General features: G+C 37.6%; 3 protein-coding genes across 3 annotated transcripts; 2 read left to right on the top strand and 1 right to left on the bottom strand.

Moving 5' to 3' along the window:
• Positions 1-9635: 9635 nt before the first annotated feature.
• Positions 9636-14746, top strand: LOC120281306 (receptor-like protein EIX1; the record flags this gene model as incomplete). The annotated part of the gene is made up of 6 exons (XM_039288162.1): positions 9636-9663; positions 9721-9852; positions 11759-11847; positions 12450-12765; positions 12864-13627; positions 13682-14746. Coding segments are annotated over exons 1-6 (2394 nt in total), but the record flags the coding sequence as incomplete, so codon positions are not given.
• A 1-nt stretch (position 14747) lies between these two features.
• LOC120281305 (receptor-like protein EIX2) lies at positions 14748-15515 on the top strand. Its single transcript, XM_039288161.1, has 2 exons — positions 14748-14889; positions 15088-15515. The coding sequence occupies exons 1-2, from the start codon at positions 14775-14777 to the stop codon at positions 15513-15515; spliced, it is 543 nt and encodes a 180-aa protein (XP_039144095.1). The 5' UTR covers positions 14748-14774.
• A 252-nt stretch (positions 15516-15767) lies between these two features.
• Positions 15768-20978, bottom strand: LOC120280352 (phospholipase D alpha 1-like). Its single transcript, XM_039287170.1, is given in 5 exon segments — positions 15768-16020; positions 16023-16400; positions 16716-17513; positions 17516-18611; positions 20414-20978. Coding segments are annotated over 5 exon segments (2433 nt in total). The 5' UTR covers positions 20522-20978; the 3' UTR covers positions 15768-15967.
• Between the last annotated feature and the right edge of the window lie 4142 nt (positions 20979-25120).

The following is a 25120-nucleotide window of genomic DNA, read 5'->3' as shown; positions in this document are numbered from 1 at the left end:
GCTGAATAGAGCACCTCTTTCAATTGCTCGATTGACAGGCTTTAGGCGGAATAGGAGGAAGGCTTTCAATTCTATATCTATAAGACAGAAGTTCTTCATAGCATTGCACATGGAAGGCCAACAAGCTAGTCATTCTCATGTTGGAATCCTTCAACGAGATTACATGGGACCACATTAGCTCCCACCGATTGTAGAATAATGATATAGTATTTCTATAATATTTTTATAGTATGTTTGTACAATATATTATTGTGGGCATGTGGCATTAGGAATTCGACTTTGCACTATTCATCCACTATTCATGGTGACTTCTACTAGGTTTTTTATATTTTTAAATATATATTTCAATAGTCACCCACTACAATATGTTTCCATATTTTTTTTAATTATGTGGTTTATCCTTTTTATATTTTTTAAAACATATATATTTCAATAGTAAAAAACATAAAAATCTCATATTAGTGAGCTTCTCTCGTTAATCCCAGTAAGAGGGTTATCATGGGTGACTTAAACAACCAATCCATAAGCCGAGCGCAACAATGTGTTACTGTTGATAGCATAAAAAAATTACTCATTCTGTTACTGTCCCAGTCAAGCTTTGAAAAGGTCAACATTAAAACATAAATCCAATCAAGTAAAGACCAAGAATAGAAGGCTAAACCCATAGTCTATGCAAAAATCAATGCTAAGGAAGTAACTTAGAAGATTCCAATAATATTAAAGTATGGAAGGACTCGGTGTGGCTTAACAGCTAATATCACTGAAAGACTTGGAGAATACCCGCACTTATAGAATGGCGGCATTTGAGGAACAGTTGAATGGTTAAACTAAATCAGAACCCTGACTGCGCTTGATGGAAGCATTCATCAAAATTAGATAGCTAGTAAATTGTTACCAGTTATACGGAGTATGATGGAAGATTGTGTCCGAAACTCAATAGTATGAGGGCTCAATTATTTAATTCAACTGCTTTAGAAATTGGCCAAAGAAGTCTTTCTTCTGGAGTGGAATTTTAAGCAGTCTTCCATTTTTACATTGTTGGCATCGCTCCAATCATTGGAGATGATGCATTTACTTTATTCTTGTATGACTAATGGTTAAAGGTAGAGCGCCCAAAGATTATTAGCTTCAATCTTTTACTCCCTCCCCTGTGCCCTTGGGGTTCTATTAGGGACCTATTTCATGTGTTGCTCCCATATTTGCCTCACCTAAACTATCCTTCTATTGCTTACATCATCTTGAGGGTTAGTTACTCTCGGAAAACAAGAACTCTAAACTTTGGAGCCTAACCTCCAATGGAAAAATTCTCTATTAAGTCCTTTTTATTGCTTTTCTCAATAATGGTGGTCTTCGTTATCAATTAACTCCAATAATCTAGCGAGGTTTTTGCTCAAGAAAAATTTGTATTTTCAATTGGCTTATTTGGAAGAATAAAAATCCACACATTTGAGAACCTTTACTATCATGAGAAGTAATAAATGCCTAATTACTACCCGCTTGATGTGCTTCGTAGTAATTGAGACCCGCTAATCATCTCTCTCCCTCAAGTTCATTTTACTCATGACCGTAAATATTTGCACTTTTATAACGCTTTCCACCACAAAACTTTTTAATACAAAAATAACTTTTTGACTCACGTAGGCCATACATAGCTTGTTTTTAAAGGGCGGTTTCAGGCGCCACGTCAGCATGATATCATCATATCTCATGAAAACAGACTTTTAAAATGCGCATTATGTACTCAATGCGCAATCGTAGAAAAGCTTAAATGATTACTGATTAAAAAGTACAAACATTTGTGGCTATGAATCGAAATGACCTCTCTCTTCCTCTATCGCTTTTTACTTCTCAAATATATAACAACTTTGGTTAAATATTTAGGTAGCGTTTGGTTAGATGTAGTTGAAAAATACGATAGATTTCCAATTCATGTTGTAGATAGTAAATTTCGGAGTTAAAAATGCGTAAGAGTCAAATTTTGGTGTTTAGTTGACTATAATCGAAAATCTTTCGAATTTCAAAATTTTAGGTTTGTTTGGAAGGATTTGTAAATCCTGATTTTGAAAACACGTGTTTGGTTGGATGTATTTGTAGGATATAAACACCCTCTCTAAGGATATCCCACCTTAGGGTCATTATTAAATTTAATTAATTATAAATACACAATTAATTGTTATTAATAGTAACCAAAATAATTATGTATATAATTACTTAATTTAATATAAAATTATGTTTTCATTACAAATTATTGTTATTTTTAATAATTATAAAAAATATATATTACACTATTTATAATTTTTTATATTGATAAAAATATAATAGTAACCATTTATTATTAAGATAAAATAATATCATGATTTTATTTTTATTTATATATATATATATATATATATATTTTTATTGGAAAGTCTCACGGGACACCACATGTGAGACTTTTTATGGAAATCCAAAATGCAGGAGATTGAATTACGACCGATTTGAACATAGTTCCAAAACCAACCAAATCCATCTATACTGCATTTCTAATTACTTTCAAATTCTCAAATCCAACCAAACAAACACTAGATTTTGAAGTTTTTTGTAATTACAATTATATGTAGTTTTATATCCGGCCAAACAAACACACTATTAGTCTCTCTTAGGGGATGTTTGGTTATCTGTAAGTGAAATTACAGTGTAAGTAAAAATGCTGCATTTCAATTTACATCATTGCTGTTTGGTTTGCTGTAACTGAAAATGCTGCATTACTTTTAATTTGTTTGGTTTGATATAAGTTAGAAGATATGACCACCATGTAAGTGGAGGGGTGAGATTACCCCAAATATACAGTATTATTATTAATTATTTAATATATTTTAAAAAATAATTTAAAATGAAATAATTTATTTAATTTAATTTAATCTTTAAATTAATTAAATGATTTAATAAAGTATTTATTACATTTAAAAATAATAATGAGAAACTTAAATAACTAAGCCAAATAATAATAATAAGAAACTTAAATAATTAAGCACTAACTCTAAATAATTAATTTAACTCTCCCTATCTACTTTTGACATTAACGTAAAAAAAAAAATTAATTAATTAATTTAATGATAATTTTATTAAATTAAAAATATATAAAATTCTTTAATTTTATATAAAAAATATTTTTTAATTAAAATAAAATACAAATTGGTATATTTTAAATAAAAAATAAATTTAATAAAACATAAATAAGTATAAGTTTAATTATGTTAACAATTGATTACCCTGTAAGTTTTCATTATCTTTTAATGCATAATTTGGAGAGAAGAATGGTGATTTTAACCCAAATATTTTGCTGCATTTCAACTTACAGCAAAATTTGCTGTAAGTTGAAATGTTGCAAAAGTACACAAAACTGCAAAACTTTTTACATGTAAAACTGATTTCACAGCAAACCAAACAGCCTTTTACATGTAAAACCAGTTACATTACAGCTACTTACAGCTACTTGCAGGTAACTAAACAGCCCCTTAGTATCCTATTTCTTGTAATGAACTATGGGATTTCCAAAAAAAGGACCTTGAGTATTCACTCAAGAACACTTGGGATCTCCTAGTCCGGGTAATTGTTTGGAGATTGGCTAGATCGAAACACTCATATTTTCAAGTTTATTTCACTCCCATCAGTTTCAACTATTCTCAAATTTACCATTTGTTTCTTCTCTAGATATCACCATCCCTTGACGTCAAAAAAAAAAAGCTGAGCTTGAGAATTTGGCGTCCATAGTTCAGAGATGCTTTGAATATTTGGGATCCCAAGCAAGTGATCCTGAAGATCTGATAATCATCATTGGTACCGAATAAATTCTTCTCCATCTTAGTTTGGTTGTGCAACTTGGACAGATTTTTTCTTTCTTGAATGTCTCCAATGTGTTTCCTGCTAATTTATGTTGTTCCAATGTCACTTTTTGAAAATGTGAATAAACCACTTAGATTAGAGAGAAACAAGCAAAAGTACAACTACGACTAGACAATGTCACTTTGTATTTACTGTATTTTGTTCATTTTTTTTTTGCACTTCCTCTATTTTTTTCTTGATAAAATATTGATTTATTTATTTAAAAAAATACGGAGTTTGATTGCAAAAAGACACTGGGAGCGTGTAGTGCTCTATTTTCTTTAATAAATTGTAGCTTATTTACTTTGCGAAAAAAACACACTAGGAATATTAGTCAAAACAGAAAGACACTGATGCTACTGATGTTACTTTCCTTTTTCAATGAACTTGCTCACTTGTTAGAGGTATTTCCTTTTTCTAAGGATACTGATGTTACTCAGGTTCGGGTTATTTTGAGGTCACGTGATCAGGAGGCGAGGGACATTAAATGTTGGTTTTTTTTCAGGATATGGTTCGTTCTCGGTGAAATCTTACTACAACTTCCTTAATGATGGCGGGTTGCGTTGCAACGTGGTGAAGTTCTTTTGGAAAAGACATTGTCCTTTGAAAGTCAATATTTTCAACTGGCTTGTCTGGAAGGATAAGATCCTAACCCTGGAAAATCTAGAAAGCAGACGTTGTAATAGACTTCCGACTGCAACCTGTGTGATGTGTATGCTGATATTGAGTCAGTCAATCATCTGTTACTTCATTGCTCATTCGCACGGGAGGTGTGGAATTTTTTTTGTAGGCTGCTTAGCTGGCCTGCTCCACCGAGTACGATGCGTACTATCTGGTGTTCTTGGAGATTGAACATGAGGGCGACGGCTAGGGTGGTTACTGATCTTGTGATCAAGGCGCTAGTTTGGCATATTTGGCTGGCTAGAAATGATAGAGTTTTTAATGCTAAAATTCTTCCTGTTCATTGCATTGTCCTAAATATTGCTCACATGATTTTATCGTGGTTCAATACACTTGCAGATAACATCAAAGGGAAGCTGGAAGACTCCATTTCTATGGTCCCGCGCAGCCTCAAGTTTCTGGGGCCACGGGGACAGCTGCCACAGAGTGATGCTACTACCGAGCGAGAAACCCGATCCAACCACGGGCTAGTTTGTCATGTCTGAGTGTGGGTTTGAGGAAGCCCGTGATGTTTTCTTATGGTGGTTTTTGTTGTATCTCTACTATATCACCTCTTGTGGTGAGGGGGATTCTTTTATAGTTTTGTTGTTGGCTTGGGAGTTGTCTTGTACTTGTGATTTTTTTTTTTAATTTAAGTGGTTTATCCACCTTTTTTTTTAAAAAAAGAAAGACATTGGAAATAACTGCATGAAACAATGAGGTTTTTCTTTTCTGCTAGTCCTCGTCCCGGATTACCACTGATTTTCTGAGAAATGTTGGATCTTGAGGCAATTTCAAATCTCAATCCCTGAATTCATTGGCTCTTTCAAACTTCTGACATATTTGAACCTCTCCTATGCTGGTTTCTCCGGTACCATCCCTGCTCAACTTGGAAATCTTTCAAAGTTGGAATTCCTTTATCTTTCATCAAATTTTCCTCCACTTATGGTGGATGACTTCCAGTGGGTGTCAGGACTAACTTCTCTTATTCAAATGGAGATGGATGGGGTTGACCTTTCAATGATTAGGTCTCAATTGGTTCATTCTATCAATAGGTTGGCATCTCTGTCTTAGTTACATCTGAAGGCTTGTGGTGTTTCCGGGATAACTCAGTCTCTTCCTTTTGTAAACTTCACTAATCTTGCAATCCTTGATCTTTCAATGAACAGCTTCAATACAATAATCCCAAATTGGTTTCTCAATCTTAGCAATTTAGTTCATGTGGACATGAACTCTGCTGACTTTCATAGACCCATACCAGTCAAGCTTGGTTCTAACCTTCAAAATTTGAGATGCTTGGATTTGTCATTGAACAATAATCTCACTGCTGATTGTTCCATGCTGCTGAGAGGAGGCTGGAGAAGGATTGAATATTTTGACGTTGCTGCCAATCAAGTTTATGGAGAATTACCAGCATCCATTGGTAACTTCACATCTCTTGTAGAGCTCAACTTCTTCTCCAACTTAATTCAAGGTGGTGTCCCAAGTTCAATTGGTAAGCTCTGCAACTTGAAGACTCTGATTTTAGATGGTAATAACTTGACTCTTGAACTACCTCCATACCTTGAACAGAATACTGCTTGTATTTCTGAGCATCCTTTGCCTACTTTGTCAAAAATTACCTTAGGAGCATCCTTTGCCTAGCTTCAACCAGCAAGCACCTTAGACACTGGGCTAAATTTGATTTTGGTTCAATTAAGCTCAAGAAGCTAGCACTACTACATGACCTTGAATCACTTGATGCTATCAAGGAATCCCGTGCTCTCACTGTGAGTGAACTTACCAAAGATGCCTCCTTAAGAGCTGATTTTTTCCGTATCTTACATCAGGAAGAAATCTATTGGAAGCAAAGGGCTAGGGTGACCTGGCTCAAGGAAGGGGATGGAAATACTAGTTACTTTCATTCCATTGCTAATGGTCGTAAGAACAGAAACTTTATCCCCTGGTTACTTCATGGCAACAACAGGGTGGAGGACACTATACAGATTGGTAACGCTTTCACATCTTTTTATCATAATCTCTGTGGTTCCACTCAGGACTTTTGTATTAAGATTAACTGGCATAATCTTCTTGGGTCTAAAGCAAATCAGGACCTTTCTTCCCTTGATGCCCCATTCTCTCAAGAAGAAATTCGTAGGGCGGTCTTTGACATGAAAGCGGACAAAGCCTCTGGTCCTGATGGTTTTCCAATCTTCTTCTTTCAAGAATATTGGGATATTGTTAAAGAAGATATCTTCAAGATTTGTGAGGACTTTTACTGGGGTAGAACTAATCTTGAACGCATCAATTGGGCCAACATTGCCCTTATCCCAAAAAACCATGCCCCGGAAGATCCCTCTCATTACCGCCCGATCAGTTTGATCAACTCTTCCCTCAAGATTGTTTCTAAGATCTTAGCGAACAGACTTAGACTCAAAATCGACTCGTTGGTCGATTCAACTCAATCAGCTTTTATCAAAGACCGGTGTATTATTAATAACATTGTTACCGCTCAAGAGCTCATCTACTACATGCAAAAAAAATCACTTCCCGAGGTTGATCCTCAAAGTGGACTTTGCTAAAGCCTTTAACACTGTTGATTGGAATTTCATGTTTGAACTCTTAAAAGCTAGAGGGTTTAGCGACAAATGTATTAGCTGGATTAACTCTATTTTCTCCACCTCCAAGGCAAAATTCATTATTAATGGTGTCCAAAATGGATATGTCCGTTATCGCAGAGGACTCAGGCAAGGGGACCCGTTTTCTCCTCTTCTTTTTGTCCTCGCTGTGGACGTTCTCAGCACCATGTTTAACAATGCACTCAATTCTGGAATCCTGCATGGGGTACATCTCCATGACACTGGAGTTAAAATGTGTCATTTGCAACATGTTGATGACCTTCTCATTCTAACTTCGGGAGGAGGAGAGGACCTTCGTATCATCAAGTTCATCCTCTATATTTTTGAAGGTTTATCGGGCCTCAATGTTAACTCTGATAAAACTTGTTTAGTTGCCGCCCAAAAAAATCTTGAGCCTCATATTTCTCTATCTAGAACAGTTCACTGCTGGTCCGGCTCCCTTCCTATAACCTATATGGGAATTCCTATATCGGGGGGACGACCGCGCAGACAAGATTGGGACATACTTCTGAACAAAATCCGCTCGAGACTTGCATCCTGGAAATCCAGATTACTCTCCTTGGGTGGTCGTCTCACTTTGGTAAACTCGGTACTGACTGCTATCCCCACCTACTGGATGTCAATCTTTAAACTGCTAGCTTGGGTGATTAAGAACATTGACAAAATTAGAAGAGATTTCTTTGGTCGGGACCGGATACCTAGCATAGCAAAATCAGACTGGTTAGCTGGGCAAGATTATGCAGATCAACTGAGCAAGGTGGTTGGGGAATTTTGAACCTTCAAGCTTTCAACAATGCCCTCCTGGGCAAATGATGGTGGAAGATCAAGTCGGGAAGATACTGGTGTGGCAGGGATATCATCCGTGAAATTTATTTCAGAAGGATCCCTACTTGGAACCTTCACCACACGCAAAATAGACAACGATCCTTTTTTTGGAATGGTATCCTCCACTGTCTACCAGCTTTTAGAAAAAATTTGTTCACAATTGTGAAGAATGGAGCCTCTACACTTTTTTGGCTTGATAATTAGGTTGAAGGTCGTGCACCTGCTGACATTTGGCCCCATATGTTCCTCTTATCTCGATCTAAGGAAAGAAACGATCGTAGATTTTATTCATAGAGGACCCGACCAGATCTTAGCTGATTTCCCTGCGGCGAACAACTTAATTAACTCACTCCGTTCCCAGCCCTCTCTAGAGATCGATGAACAACGTTGGAAACTGATTGCAAATGGGAGATTCTCAGTTAAAACCTTCTATAACTTCTTGAACGATTGGGGTATTCATTGCCACAAAACCAATGTCATTCTTATAGGAGGTTGCCCGAAAAAGATTAACCTCTTCAACTGGCTTGCGTGGGATAACAAAATCTTGACTCTTGAAAACCTTGCATGGCGTAGATGTAATGTGTTACCTACACCTACTTGTGTGATGTGCCACTGCGATTTGGAGACAATGAGCATCTCAGCGATCCACCGCCTCTTTAGCCGCCCCACATTTGGACTTATTTTTTGGCTAACTTTTTAGGCACTCGTTGCACTCCTCGATCTCTTGCTAGAGCTTTTGGGGAGTCCGGCGGCATCTTTACCTAAAAACTTTGCTTCCCTCGCTGGGATTTATTACTAAGGGCTATCACTTGGATCATTTGGCTTGAAAAGAAATGCTGCATTTTCACTCGCTAACTGTCTTTCGACTACTTCTTTGATTTTAAAGATTGAGCATTTGGTGCTTTCTTGGTTTTCAGCTACTCCAGAATCGAAGAGGCTAAAACTTGAGAATCCGATGGCAAAGGTCAAGAAAAGTCTGGAGTACCTTTCTTCCAGTGACGCGTTATCTGTGGCCCCTTTGGAGCGACCCCCTACCCCTGGCAAGATGTAGTTTTCTTGTTTGGCCTTGCACCCCTTCGGGATCTCCTTTCCTTTAGGGGTTGCTTTTGTCTACTCTCCACCCTTTGTATGCCTCTGTTGTTTTTTCCTTTCTCTCAACTCCTTGTGGTTATTTTGTAAAGTCTCGGCTCCGGGTTTACCCCTTTTTGTACTGTTTCTCTTTTTAATGAATGTGGTTTATCCACTTTTTCATTACCTTAGGAAATAATTGAATCATTGGGTTTTTACCTGCATGGTTGGGTGAGCTTAGAAACCTTCAAGTTCTTGATCTCAGTTACAACTCTATTCAAGGTCCAATTCCTCATTCTTTGGGGAATTTATCAGTTTTAACTGATTTAAGACTTGCAGGAAATTACTTGAATGGAACTCTTCCATTCACTCTTGGTCAACTCTCCAAGTTGATTAATTTTGATATCTCTGCCACCACTTGGTTTCTCTGGAAATCCCATTGTGATATCATTTTCCGCAATGCCATTCGGAATCCCCCCACCTTAGTGTGTAAAGTTATTGCTCATGTGCAGGACCATTTGAACTGCCAAAAGAGTTTGTTGAGCATGAAGCTAATTTTGAACAATTTCACTCATTCTGATGAGCTCTTCCTCTTTGTCCATGTCGAGACCAACCAGAGTGCACAAAGGTGAGTTCTCATCTGGATTCTTTGTTTCCAATGCTCAGTCTATTGTTTCTCTTGCAGGTTGCTACTCTCAAGCTCTCGACGATTCATCAATGGAAAATCTCTTCACGTTGGGAGTGGCGTTGCAAGTGGCGTTGGACTCGCATTATTCCATCAAGAACATCTTTGTTGATACGTCCCGCACTTCTTACGGTTATTACCAACCCCGATCCTGCTATCACTTGGCGCTCGGATCTCGATTGAATTTATCAAGACTCTTTTAAATCGCTTCGGATCACTGTCATCCATTGCATCCCAGGGTCTTGGATGCTTGCAACCTCTCTAGCTTCATTTGGTTTCAACAACTCAGCCCTCAACCTCTTCTTGTTTGGTAGAGAATTACCTCACTGGTTAATGAAAAACTTCACTGATTCGGGATTTGTTTTTTTAGTTTCCTGTTCCTTGTTGTTTTGTAATTTTCCTTTCCCTTCTATTTCCCTTCCTTTATTAATAAATTAGCCCCCTTGGGGTTCTTCCAAAAACCACCTTGCTTTCACTTGAGAAGTATGTACCACCGAAGTGTGGACCGAGAGTGACTCTCTAGATCGTTTTCATGTTTTCTAGTGTTTGGGCTGCTCATGTGGTCACCATTATATATATATATATATATATAAAATGCATTAATTTACATCATTACCTAAAAACGTCCATGTGGTCACCATTTGATTGTATACTTGTTATACTTGTTCTTACTATTTGTTATACTTGTTCTTCCTTAACAAAATGAGATTTATGCATTATGCATGGAGCTGGTTGATCCAGAGACCCTTGTCAACAAAAAGCCTTGCTTTCACTTGAGAAGTATGTACCACTGAAATGTGGACCCAGAGTGACTTCTCTGGATCGTTTTCATGTTTTCTAGTGTTTGGGCTGCTCATGTGGTCACCATTATATATATATATATATATATATATATATATATATATATATATATATATATATTAAATAAAATGCATTAATTTAGATCATTACCTAAAACGTCCATGTGGTCACCATTTGATTGTATTTTTCCATGTTTAGGGTACATGTGGTCACCATTTTATTGTTTTTTTCTTTTCTTTGTACCCTAACAATTAATCACTGATTTATTAAAAAACATAGTGACAGAATAGAAACAAATAAAAAATAAAACCAACACAACGAAACAATGAAAACTAGAACAACAGAATAACAATATAAATCTGTGGAGTTAATTATTAGAGGTGAAACACTTCAAAACTAAAAAGAAACGAAAAACTCAAAATCAAAATAAATATGAAGCTGCAGAAGAGTCGCGTTATCCACCTTGTGACAACAAGGATCAACTCCTTTGCTAGAAAGACTGCTTAATGGCCAGATCGCCGGGTGGATTAATTGCATCTGTGTCCTTCATTGTCGATACAAAATCTTGAAATTTAATAATAAACTAGTGGTTGTCCCGAATTCAATAAATCAGTAGCATATCTTCTTTCGACTGTGCCATTCGAGGAGGCTTCTGAGTCTACGCAGCTCCTTTCTAGTATTGGCATGTCGAATGGGGAGGGCAAAGACTTAAAGTGTTGGAGTCTGATGATGAATGGCTCCTTCTTGGTCAAGTCGTTCTATAGCTTCCTTAATGATGGGTTTATGCTGTCATCTCGCAAGTTTCTTTTGGAAGGGTCATTGTCCGAGGAAGGTCAACATTTTTAACTGGTTAGTTTGGAAAAACAAGATTCTTTATGTGGAAAATCTTGCTAAATGAAGATGCAATAAGCTCTTGTCAGCCACTTGTGTGTTGTGTCACTCAGATGTCGAATCTGTGGACCACCTCTTCCTCCAATGTCATTTTACTCAGGAAGTGTGGGGGTACTTTAGTTGGATTCTCCAGCTGCCGACTCTACCCCATTCGATGTCCCAATTATAGGGCGCATGGAGGTCCCCTTTGCGACCTTCAACTCGGGTGATTGGGGATGAGGTTGCTAAAGCTTTTGTGTATTTTGTTTTGGCCAATGTAAACGATCAGTATCTTTAACGCTAAAGTTTTTGACTCCTCATGCTATTATGGTGAAGACTGACCACATGTTATTATCTTGGTTCTCAGTAGCTGCTGATGGTTTGAGAGTTAAGCTTGATGATACCATCACCTCTATTCGACGCAGCTTGGAGTTTCTTGACCTCGCTCGAGGGGTGGTTGACGCTCCCACACTCGAGGAGGATTAGGACCATAGTGTGGGGTAGACCTTGGTTTGTGTTTGGGTTCTAAAAAGACCCGTTGTTCCTCATTTTGTCTTTTTGGGTGTGTTTGTTCCACATCTAGTGGGCGGTGTGTCGTATTCGTTTTATCGAGTCTTGGCCCTGATGGCGGGACTTTTATTCGCTGAATGAATAAAGTAGATAAACCACAAATTTATTAAAGAAAAGAGAAACTGGGTCGTTGAATTTTGTATGAATGTGATTTATCCACATTTAAAAAAAATAAAATAAAATAAATATGTTGTCCTGAATATTAATCAATAACCTGGGGGTTGTTGGCGGCACCTAGGAGCTAGTGGTTTCCCAAACTCAAAGCTAGGGTGGATGGTAATTCAAATGCCATCTAGAAAGAGTCCGCACATCCATTGCACATCTACTGATAATTAATTAATTAATTACATTACCAACCAAAATATCCTCAGAGGTGTTTTGTTGGAAGATGTGGTTATCCGACACGCAAATACAACATTACTGTTGTAAGGTTAGACAACATAGTCAAAGTCAACGCTATATTAATGATGTTAAATTTTAGTCTCCAGTTCTTCAAGGCTATGACTAATTCAGGCTCCTCTGGCATTCACACAATGGCTGCCATTATGTTTGTGCTCTTCACCATCTTGTTGATTTTGGATGCAGCTCCTGGCAGAGGAGCTTGTCTGGAATCAGAGAGGAAAGCTCTGCTTCAGTTCAAGCATGGCCTTTTTGATCCTGAGAACCGTCTCTTTTCATGGCAGGGTTATGACTGCTGCACATGGAGAGGAATAGCTTGTGATAACCAAACAGGAGATGTAACCAGTATTGATCTCCATAATCCATATCCTGATGTTCTCAATCCATTTCCCAATTCAACTGATGGTTTTTGGAACTTGAGTGGGTTCATAGATTCTTCTCTGCTTGAACTCAAGTCCTTGAAATCTTTTGGACTTGAGCTACAACTCTTTTGGAGGCATCAGAGTTCCTGAATTCATTGGTTTCTATCAAGCTATTGACATACTTGAACCTCTCCAATGCTGGCTTCTCTGGCACCATCCCTGCTCAGCTTGGAAACCTTTCAAGCTTGCAATATCTTGATCTTTCTTCAAGGGAAACTCCACTATCAGTTGATGACCTTCAGTGGCTATCAAGGCTTTCTTCTCTAACTCACTTAGCCATGGACAGTGTTGATCTTTCACTGATAGGACCTCAATGGATTCATTCTATTGGCAGGCTGTCATCTCTGACTGAGCTGCATATGTATTCATGTGGGCTTTCTGGGATAGCACAGTCTCTTCCTGTGGTTAACTTCACTAAACTTTCAGTAGTTGATCTTTCAATGAACAACTTCAATTCAACAATCCCCGGTTGGTTTCTCAACCTTAGCAGTTTAATACATATGGATGTTGGGGGTGCTGGCTTGCATGGATTTATCCCAGTTGAGTTATCTAACCTTCATAATTTGAGGTATTTAGATCTCTCAATGAACGTGAATCTCACAGCTGATTGTTCCATGCTGCTGAGTGGAGGTTGGAGAAGGATTGAGTACCTTAACTTGATGAGTAATCAGGTTTCTGGAAATTTACCAGTTTCAGTTGGTAATTTCACTTCCCTTGTTTGGCTTAATATTGCCTACAACAACTTGGAAGGGGGTATTCCGAGCTCCATTGGTAAGCTCTGCAACTTGAAGATACTGTCTCTAACTGGAAATAATTTGACACTTGAACTCCCTCAATTCCCTGGAGTCTGGTGCTTGTAGTTCTCAGTACCCTTTGCCTAGTTTATCTTCACACTGGAGTTGGATTATAACCAACTCACCGGAGTTTTACCTGAATGGCTGGGTGAGATTAGAAACCTCCAAGCTCTTTTTCTGAACGGCAACTCCATTCAAGGTCCAATTCCTCCATCCATTGGGAATTTATCACTCCTTTTTGCTTTGGCACTTGCTGAAAATAACTTGAACGGAACTCTTCCACCAACCATTGGACAGCTCTCTAAGTTGAAGCATTTTGATGTCTCTTCAAACCAGTTGACAGGAATAGTCTCTGAAGCTCATTTTTCAAAATTATCTGGCCTTGAATACTTCTCCATCTTCTCCAACTCTCTGGTGATCAATCTAAGCTCAAGCTGGGTGCCTCCGTTTCAAGTTCAAGAACTAAGACTTGGTTCTTCTGAAGTTGGCCCTCAGTTCCCTGCTTGGCTACAAAACCAGACCAGACTTCAACAGTTGGACATCTCAAATGCTAGTATTTCTGACAGCATACCCTCATGGTTCTGGGACTTGTCATCCAATCTCTACTTGCTCAATTTATCTTTCAATCAGATCAAAGGCCAGCTACCAAACCTTATAAGCATCACACCTTATTCACAGCTTGATATGAAATCAAACCTCTTGAGTGGTTCATTGCCTAATCTATCTAATGTTGTTGAAATACTAGACCTTTCTGATAACCAATTCTCTGGTCATATCTCTCCTGATATTGGCCTGATGCAGCCTTATCTGATTTATCTATCCCTCTCTGGTAACAACTTGTCTGGTGAAATCCCGACATCGATCGGTAACATGCTGGGACTTCATGTACTTGATTTGTCAAGGAACAATTTAGATGGTGTCATCCCTGGGAACCTGCACAACCTTACTTATTTGATGGCTCTTGACCTCAAAACCAACTCTCTGTCTGGGACTATTCCTCCATCTATAGGTAGTTTGCAAAGGCTCCAGTCATTGCACCTCAGCAACAACATGCTGTCAGGAGCCATGCCATCATCCTTGCAAAACTGCTCCTATTTGGAAATGCTGGATCTCGGAGACAACTTTCTAGATGGTTCCATCCCAATTTGGCTCACATCAAAGATTCCCGGCACTCATAGTACTAAGGCTGAGATCAAACATGTTCGCCGGCCAGATACCGCCTCAGCTTTCAAACTTGAGCTCCTTGCAGGTTGTTGATCTTGCAGATAATAACTTAGAAGGCCATATTCCTCTGAGTTTTGGAGACTTCAAAGGTATGTCTAGAACTCAAATGGTGAACAAGTACTTGCTCTTCGGATTCTATCGAGCAAGTTACTATGAAGAGCAATTAACTGTGAATTTGAACAACAATGAACTTGTCTTTACCAAGACTCTTTCACTCTTAACTAGCATTGATCTGTCAAGAAACAAGCTATCAGGACCATTGCCTCAGACATTGACCAAACTTGCAGGTCTGCTTGTCTTAGACCTTTCCCACAACCACTTGACAGGTGACATACCAGAAGACATCAGTGCTATGAGAAACTTGATTTCTCTAGACTTATCAAATAACGGTTTCTCAGGTGTCATTCCATCAACTATGACAGGCATGAGTTTTTTGAGCCATCTTAACTTGTCTAACAACAACTTCTCTGGAAAGATCCCTAAGGCAGGTCAATTCTCAACCTTTGATTCATCTTCATTTAGTGGAAATGGTGATCTCTGTGGCTTTCCACTGGCCTTGCAGTGTCAGCAGACTGATGGTAATAATAATAGTATGCCTGATGGTAGTGATGATTATGATGGTGATGATGTATTGGAGGATAAGTGGTTCATTGTGAGTGTTCTTGCAGGATTCTTTTGTTGGTCTCTTGGGATTGTTTGCAGTAATATCTATTAGAAAGCAATGGAGGGTTGCCTACTCAAAGTTGTGGATGCCTTCATCAGTGAGACATCGAAGGTAAAGAATGTCATGCCAAGGCTTCAAGTCAACAGCGGTGTCTAAGGATGTGGAGCGAGGTATAGTCTGTTAAATTCTCGTACTTATATAGTGTTTGTGTTGCATAAGTAATGTTGTCGATATCTCTATGATTTACTAGCAATGAAGTTCTGCTAAATTCTCATCCATTGTTGCGTTTATAGTGAACGAGACTGATCACTTGGCATTGCTTGCATTGAAGAATGGAATAACCACTGATCCCACAATAAACAGTAACATCAATGGGAAAAATGCGACATCAAGACCTTAAAAAGTCACTTAGATTAAACTAGATCGCCAAATACAGCATGCAATTTATTCCCAAACCATGCTGCTATCTAGCATATGCTCTGATGAATGGAAAGAAATTGCAGTTATGTTGTGAGGATGGCGGGAAGGTAGTCACTCTGGGTCCCAAGAACACGGCCTTAGTGTCTGGGAAGCACTCCATACCAGGCAACTCTGTGATGGCACCTTCATTAGTAACTGCAACTGGGTAACTTAGCAGATGACCCGGGAGGTCATGTTCTAGTGTATCACTAGTGTAAATATCCCAATACTTTTGCGCGGTGGCATTCACCTTGTGCACACAATCCAGGCTCTCTGGCTGGAGGAAAACTTCATCCAGCATCCCCAGGTGTTCATACCACAAAGCCATCCGGAAACCATGGATATGTCCCCTGGCAGGCTGCTTGGTTGATAGATGGTAAGGCTGGTATGCACCCATGGCAATCTCTGAGTCCCTGGCTCCATCCATTGACCTCTGATTGATGTTAGCTGAGCCAATGATTATGTACTCATCATCAACTGTAAGTAGAAGAGAAAGTCAAATTTTTGTTGTGAATCAATATATCAGCTCAGGCATACAAAAACAAGACCAAGGACCAGTGATTTTGTTAGTGGAATGGATGAGAGAAATGTACATCATCTACTGACACTGACTCTCTGCAGACAACTGCTGCATTCCTAAAAGCCTGAATCAATGTGCAAATAGAAAGCTAATGGACACAGATCAGAGAGTTGACTTAAAAAAAATTGATTATCTATGCATGAAATTGCTATTCAGCATGATAAAATTATCAATAGATTTTTTGTTTATGTATAAGTTGAAGAAAACATTACCAATCATCAGCTTTGCGTGGACATAGATCATAAACCTTCTGGCCTGCTGAGCTCTGCTATAATCTGTATCAGGCTCGGGTTGCTCCTCAGGTGTGTACTCTCCATTCTTCTTTACTTCCCGATTTCCTAAGCAAAAGAAGCTCAAATAATCTTTAGGATTCGCCGTGATGTTCTTCGCTTTCAGAGCTTCAACAATATCAGTATACATCATCTCCATTGTCCTTCGCTGCCAATCCAGAATTGCCTGAACTGAACCACCCTCAGGTTCTCCCTCTGGCCACATTGGAATAACAACATAAACAGTAAAACGTTCACCAGCTTCAATCTTGCTGACAATCTTCAAAGACAGCTCCTTAGGAATTAAATGCAATGCTCCAATCTCTTCCGGCTCAATGCCATCTGCTTTCCACCCAAAAGAGCTGCCCAGGAAGTACTGGTTTTCAATGTAAATAAAATTTTTCGCCCGGCGAATGGCATTGATATAAGCATCTTGAATGCTCCGGTCTATGATCTGGTCTTTTCCGCTTATCAACCCTGCTCTAGCTGCACCTTCTGGTGTCTCAGGAAAACCATAGGCAGCACCTGCATCAATTGATCTAAATAGCTGAACATTCCATGTTTCCCTATCTTCTGGAAACAAAACAGGAGAAGGAGGAATGATGATGTTCTCCAGATCCCTGATGTGAACAAGCAGATCCTCACCACCACCCTGTTTCCTCCATCTCTGTTCAAAGTTGAACAAAACATCCCATGCAACTGGACCTTCAAGTCTTGAATGAATGTCATGCCATGGCTCTCTGGTCCACCTTTTTTGATAGATGCACCAGCAAAGTTAATCTGGTGGAAATCATCATGATGAGCTGTATCCAAAGTTCTGAACAGAGAATGAAACTGTGTATCATATCTTCCATCACAGAGGTCAATACCCCCAACAAAACTCACAATTCTCCTCCGCAGAGAAGTCTTCTTAGGCATCTCATGATCTACCACAACAATCTTTTGATGATGAGTGAATATGAAGGATTTCTCCAGATTCTCAACAATGTCTCCTCCATCAGCATTTCGTTCACACAGAACACAGTGAACATCTGTGCCTCGGAAATAATCTGCAGTATCTTCATCATGAGTTTCCATGTGACCCTCTTTACCAAACAAACCTCCAGAAGTTTTATCATTCCAAACAAGCATAAGGACTCTAACACCTTCAGTAGCCTTCTTCTTTAGTAACTCACCAAGTGTGGCATCTCCTCCGGGTCTTGGCCTTCTAGAGTCCCTTATCAATGTGATCTCTGTATAGACAGACCATCCAGCAATATAGATCAAATGCTGCGCATTAGTGATGGCATCAAAAATGTCCTCCCAACATCTATGTGGCTCATAATATTTGCCATCAGCAAGAGGTATTTTGGGGATGAAGTTGTCAGAGACATGCACATCTTGATACAAAGAAACCTTGCAACCCTGCCTCTGTTGGAAAAATGTATAAGGAACACCGGGGAATTTAGGACTTTGAATTCCTCTACTCCAACTTCTGTCTTTTGAAACATCAAAGTACTGCACTTTCACATGAATCTTTGAACTGCCAATTGGATTGTGTTTTTGATCACAGATCTCAAGCCATCTTTCCACTTCCGTGCCATTAATGATCTGTTCTACAGGCAGATAAGCACGTCCAAACAGTGATGCATCTACAGCCATGTCACACTTCACAGTGAAGATGACATTGGCTGCAGAATGAGCACAGTAGATTTGGAAAGCTTCATGCCAACGTGGGTTTTCTGGTTCATTTGAAATCCGTCTAGTGCGACCAACTCTTGCCTTATCGAGATCGATAGTTGCATAAACTTTACTAGGCTCCTCGGCAATGCCAATAGCATTCTCAATTCCTTCAACAAGCTGCATAAATAGGATTTACATAGAAAGTGAAGAAAAGAATCAAACAATGAAGAACAAAAAGTACATAAACATTATGACCAGAAAGGCAGAAATTGAAGTAAAACATCATGGCACCAAATTTTAAGTTTGTTGATTAAATCTTGACACAATAACAGTAACATGAGAGGTAACATGAACAATAACAGTAACATGAACAATTGCTAACAGGGTGTACTTAGTCTCGGAATAAATAATTAGGTTGGTGTTTTGTTTATTATTTTTGCACTGTTGGTGTAATAAAAATAAGTTTTAACTGTTGTGATTGATTAGATTAAAATCTTGTGCATCTCACTTGTTGATGTGACATATATATTATATATAATAGTTCGCTGCACTGCAACCATTTCGTGGTTCGCAATAACTAATACTATATATATATATATATGTTTTATTCTTTTGAATTTCATAGTTAGATAAAAATTTTAGTTGATTGCAAAATGGTTTTAAAAAAATGTTTGATATTTGTTATAGAAACAAAAATTATTATTTTTTATATTATATATATATTTTTTAAATATGGGTAAGTCACTCTGCATACTTTTTTTTATTTTTTTTATTTTTAGACCTCAAATATGTAATAAGAGAAAATTAAACTCTCAACCCTGCATGACAGTCAAATGTCTTATTGCTTAATTATTACCATAGTAATTTTTTTTTTATATTAGATTTAAGTTGTAAATATGTAACTTTTAAAAGAAAATAAATAAACTATTAATTTATTTAAACAGCAGCAATCAACAGTATAGATAAGAAAAAAAAATTATAGATAAGAAAATACAAAAGAAGTGAAGAGGTGAAACTGAAAAACAACTATTGAAATAACATAAGTTTAATAAGAATGGGGTAAAAATTTTATTATAAACAATGGAGAATGAAATTTAAAAAAATAAAAAAATAAAAAAAGGATGTATTATAAATTATAAAATAACCCAAAAATTGTAGAGCCACTAATTAATACATACGGGCAAAAATTGGACTGAGGGTCATTCATTAAACTAGAGGAGATAATGAGGTGGCAGATGAGATGAGTTGGAGAGGAATAATATTGATCATTATTCGTTTTTTTTTTTTTATAAAAATGATAAACTACATTCATTAAAAACGAGAGCGGCAAACAAACCAGCTCCAACAACAAAATAAGATCACAAGCCCATAAGAAATGGGAGAACTAACTACAACACCACACATAACACAAACAAAGAAAAGAAAAGAAAAGAAAAGAAAAGGGCCCAAACGAGAGAGGGAGACTCTCTAGCTAGCAAACTCCAACTCTAGACTCCCTAAGTAGCAAATCATTATTTGCTTTGCCAGAGCCTTTCCAAGGAGAGCCTGAGATTATTTTTTATTTAATTTTTTATAAATAAGTGACAAGCACCTTTTATCTAAAAGAAGTCAGATATATACATAATCGTGAAGTCAATATTTCACACACATTTACCCTTATTTTGTGTGGCCTTTTAGATTTGGCCTCATATTCTCTTCGAAATGAATACTTTACACATAGAAGAGGGAGTCTTACTTACTCTAGGATGTGCTTATGTTTGTTAGACTTATTTGTTTTTCTGTCTAGCTAGCTCCAAAATTTCACCCAGCTATTGTTATTTGTGTTCTTTTATGTTTGTTTGCTTCGTTATCTGACCCCTAACTGTACTTTTCTTTTTCCTTAATCTATGTGATTTATTTAGTGAAAAAAATAATAATTTGATAATATTATTTTAAAAATCACAGCTAATAATAATTTTATTAAAAAAAAAAAGGAAAACCTGCTCAAGAAACCCGGCAGCGGAACCAGAAGCTCCGCCGGCTTTGGTGATCAAGTGAGCCTCAAAGATGGTGACGTGCAAGTTCCCATGCAGCAAGATCTGAGCCATCCCAGCTGATCCCTAACCTGTCTACGTACCGCTCTATTCTTTTGGGCTTATTTGCCTTCTTGTCCTATATATGTACCGAATACTAAAATATATATATATATATATATGTAGGTCAAGTACGTATATATAGTAAAAGCAAAGAACCTAGGTTGGAAGAAAACAGAAAACCAATGACTGAATATAAAGACTATGGAATAGAAGAGGCCGGGTTAGTGGGCTCAAGTGTGAACTAACTAACTAGTGGAATTAAGTGACAGCATAGACAAGGAAGCCCACTATTCAGTTGAGAACCTTGGTTGAGTCATGAGTGGAATAGGCACTGGAGTGGACAGGATTGATCCAGAAGCGGGAGAAGGAGTGGAGTAGGAAAGCAAGCCACAATTCACACACACGCACACCACTCTTCTCAATTATTCTTCCACGACACTATATATGTAACGCAATAACCCATCATGAATTCATCATGGAGTTATAGCGCGCGAATCTTGGAATACAAATATATATATGGTCGTGGTTTTATATATATATATATATATATATATATAATTTTATAAAATAGATAAACCACAAATACAAACTATTTTTTTATATTTACTCAGAAGAGACATTTTTACTGAGACTGAATTTGAACCCACTTTCTTTCATCTTTGCCCATTTATTTATTTACCCATAAATACCGTTGCATAATCAATTTTTTTAATAATTAATTTGCAAAATAGACTAGTGAAATAAAGGATGAGAGGAATGAATTGGTGTCCTCAACTAAATTTATATATATAATATTTTTTTTAAATAAAATATTATTTTAATAATTATTTAATTTAATAATAATATAAAAATCTGATAATAATAATATGAAAAAGATTAATGCATGTGATTTATTTATTTTTTTCACATTACCTGATGGAAAAACCTGGGAGCAGAGCCACTTGTTCTGCCGGGTTTAATGAGCGAGTGAGCCTCGAAGATGGTGGCTTGCAAGTTCCCATGCAGCAACATCTGAGCCATTAATTCCACCTGATCGCTGACCCGTCTACAACTCCAGTACTCTTTCGGCTTCGCCCTCTTATTATGAATCAAGTAAAAGCCGGGATCGAGAATAGTTAATTATAAGTAAGGTCATGAAAAACCAAGTATGAACTAAAACAAGTGGAGGTTTTGAGCATGCAATATGGAGAAGAAATTAAAAGCCAGTAACTGTCATTCAATTGAGAACCTTATTAGTTGAGTGGACTGTACATGGACCAGACAGCCTAGCTCCTTTTTTTAAAGTGCCATTCCATTATTCCATGATGCCAACCCCCCCTGTCGGCCATTTTTTCTCTCTCTTTTGATCTCTCACTCTCTCTCATCAGACTTGATCAATTAATTTTCCACCACACGCACAGGAGATGAAATAATATCCATCATGAATTCATCATGAACTCAGCACGAATCTTGGAATACAGATGGTGGGTGATTCTAACTTCTAATTGGACGAATTGAAATCATAAGGTAGCAACTAGCAACCCCTCACTGGCTACGTGGAGAGTGCTAATTTCATGCAGAAGTTGACATCATGCCATCTGTCTGGGCTGGTGTTGGGCCCAACTCCTGCTTCAAAAGTAAGCCCAATTGTTCAGTAGCTTCCACTGGGCCTAACACGACCGCTTGTGTTGATTACAGGATCCTCTTTAATTAATGGAGTCCAAGTTCTGTTGAATTTGATACCAATGGGCCATACCCAATTGAAGCATGTAATCCTAGTGTTATTTCTCCCAATTAATGAGTTGGACTATGGAGTTTGCCATACACTTGCTCCTCCAAATATTTTGGTGATTAAACCTTTATTATACCACGATAACTAGGTTGCTGAATTGATGCCCATTACCTTTTAAACTTGGTTTAACTAGTTTCAAAAGTCGAGCAACCGAAAATACCAAAACAAGAGTGCATAACCAAAAAGAAGAGAGAATAAGTACAAAACTATTTTAGTGATCATAGTTTTTGTATATATATATTGAATTGTTTTAAAAAGAAAAGAAATAGACAACTAGATAATAAGCAATTACCAAATGCTACATGTCAGGTAAGCTCAATAGAAAAACAGACTACTAGATAATCAACACTCAACCAGAATAAAAATAAAATAGACCAAAAAAAAAAAAATCACATGAATTGTTAAGTAGTCTCTCAGGCATCAATAACTCATGGCCCACTCAAGGGGCTGCTAGAATCTGGACCAGCACTATGAGAAGGTCCTTCTAAAATGTTGACTAAGGGTCTTGCAAAATTGAAGTTTCTTTTGACCATTAGCAGTACTTCTTATGTTTGAGCTTTTTGGCTATAAAAGTGCATTAATCCACCTAATTAGTAAATGATTAATTTTATAGATAGATGATAAGTGTAATAAAAAAGTGTAATTAAAAATGTGATTGTTTTTTTTAAGCCAGATAATTCAGCAAAATGGACTGGTAAAGAAAGTTCTTAAAACTCTTTATATAAGTAGCATGTTGAGTGTATACATGAATAAAAGTAATAAAAAAATAACAAAATATTTTTTTTTTTTTTAAAATATTATCATTTCTCTTGGATCTTTTATTTTACTAATCAACTCACACCATAAAATAGATCATACATTTTGTTTAGATATAGATTGAACATCAAGAGTGTACATGCAATAAAAAGTTATTTTTAAAATAATTTTTTTTATTTTTATTTTTTAAAAAAATGGATAAACCACTTTCATTACTCAAAGTAAAAAATAACAATCACCATCACGGGTGGAAAGAACAAGGACAGATACAACAACCCCACTAAACGTGGGCACAAAAGAAGCAATAACAAAAAGCAAAACAAGCCCACTATGGCAAAGGCCGGCCCCCAGCGGCCAACCAATCATCTCCCGAACAACTAGCCCGTGTTTTGATCAGAGTTCCCATCATTGAGAGAAACTCCAATGGTGGAAGCCACTCGGTGCTCTGGGAAAACCAAACTGCGGCAAAGAGATGAAGAATGCTCCTCAAACTTTACTTGTTGGGCAGCAGGGGCGTCGCGGGACTAGTTGGCCGCTTACGATCAAACTAAATAGTAAAAAAAAAATTACAAAAAAAATTAAAATGATTATCAGGAATTTATAAGGGCTTATACACATAATGTATGAAATTGAGCAGAAGCCCTAAACTTCATGTTAATTTATTAGCCAAAGAATAGAGATTATTTAAGTAGCAGTAGGGAGGGGTAAAGAACGAATTTTTTTCCCTATTCAAACAGAAAAATTCAACTTTTTGAATGACTCACAAGCAAAATATACGCTTGAATTGAATGTTTAATTATCTTTTTTTTTTTTTTTTAAAGTAAATGTGGATAAACCACCGATTTATTGAAAAACTAAAGGACAACAAGATGCAGAATGAAAGCAAGATAAAGAGCCCCTCACCAGAAGTGAGTAAAGGCAAATATTACTAAACAGAGGAGCAACAAAGAACAATACTGAAAATAAACACTGGACCGACGAAAGGCGCCGTCTGGAGCTATAGGTCCGTCCAGGATAGAGAAGAAGGAGGATTACTCATGTGCAATGTCAGGCGCCGAGTTGTCGGCCTGGTGGGAAACTCTTTCGGTAAGAAAGTTGAGTGAACGCTTGATTTTCTGTGAAGCATCGGTGTTGGGTTGCAGATGACTGTCTGAGTCTGTAGATAACCATGAGAGAAGCATGTTAGCAGATCTAAAGATGACAATGTAAGACGGTAAAGCTTTTAGCTGAAATATGCAGGAATTTCGTTCTTGCCAAATGTTCCACAAAATAGTTCGGGAGATGAGATCCCAGATATGTCTGGAAGAGGAATCAAGAGAATGTAACCAGGATGTCTAAAGGTTTTGTATTGAATGAGGCGTGGTAAAAGGATTAAAAATGTGTGAAAAAAATTCCCATAAATGACTAGAGTAGGGGCACTCAAGAAAAAGATGATTTAGATTCTCTGAGGCTTGATGACAAAGGACACGAGTATCGCTGGAATTTTTGGAAGTTGCAACCTCTCTTGAAGAGGTTATTTAAAGTGAGAATTTTATCCTCCCCAGAGAAGCCAGTAAAAAGAGTGATTTTTACTAGGGACGATGGGATTTTCGGGAAAAAGTTTGTGAAGGGGACATCGAGTACCACCGTCAATAAGGAATTTGTAGAAGGATTTGATCGTGAACTTGCCATGTTTATCTAGGGACCAGGAAGGGGAATTATCCTGATTAAGGGTGATGCGGGATCGAAAGGGGTGCAATGTGGAGTTCATTCCTGCCCAAAGGAAGGATTTATTTCTGGGTGGAATGTGAGAGAGCACACCATTTGGGCTCCCAATTAGGTAGTTGGTGTGAATGATTTTGGCCCAACCACAATTAGGATTGCAAAAAGAAGTTTCCACCACCATTTTCCCGAGGAGAGCTATGTTGAATTCTTGGAGATTGATAATCCCCCAGCCTCCCATTTTACTAGGTCTGGTGATTCTGTTCCAAGCAACCGATCCCGATGCCTTTGGAACGCAAATCAGGTCCTTTCCACAAAAAATCACGGCGAATTTTGTCAATTTCTTTGATTACCCAGACGGGAAGTTTGAACAATCGACATCC

This window comes from Dioscorea cayenensis, chromosome 17 (assembly GCF_009730915.1).
Source record: "Dioscorea cayenensis subsp. rotundata cultivar TDr96_F1 chromosome 17, TDr96_F1_v2_PseudoChromosome.rev07_lg8_w22 25.fasta, whole genome shotgun sequence".
NCBI classification, from domain to species: Eukaryota; Viridiplantae; Streptophyta; class Magnoliopsida; order Dioscoreales; family Dioscoreaceae; genus Dioscorea; species Dioscorea cayenensis.
The sequence above is the reverse complement of the archived record's forward strand: the minus strand, read 5'-3'. Positions and strand labels throughout refer to the sequence as shown.

Bases quoted from the DNA above. Each gene is read 5' to 3' on its own strand.
- LOC120281305 (XM_039288161.1), top strand. From the start codon at position 14,775: ATGTTCGCCGGCCAGATACCGCCTCAGCTTTCAAACTTGAGCTCCTTG. The intron at 14,890-15,087 runs GTATGTCTAGAA...CCAAACTTGCAG, and splicing joins GAGTTTTGGAGACTTCAAAG to GTCTGCTTGTCTTAGACCTT.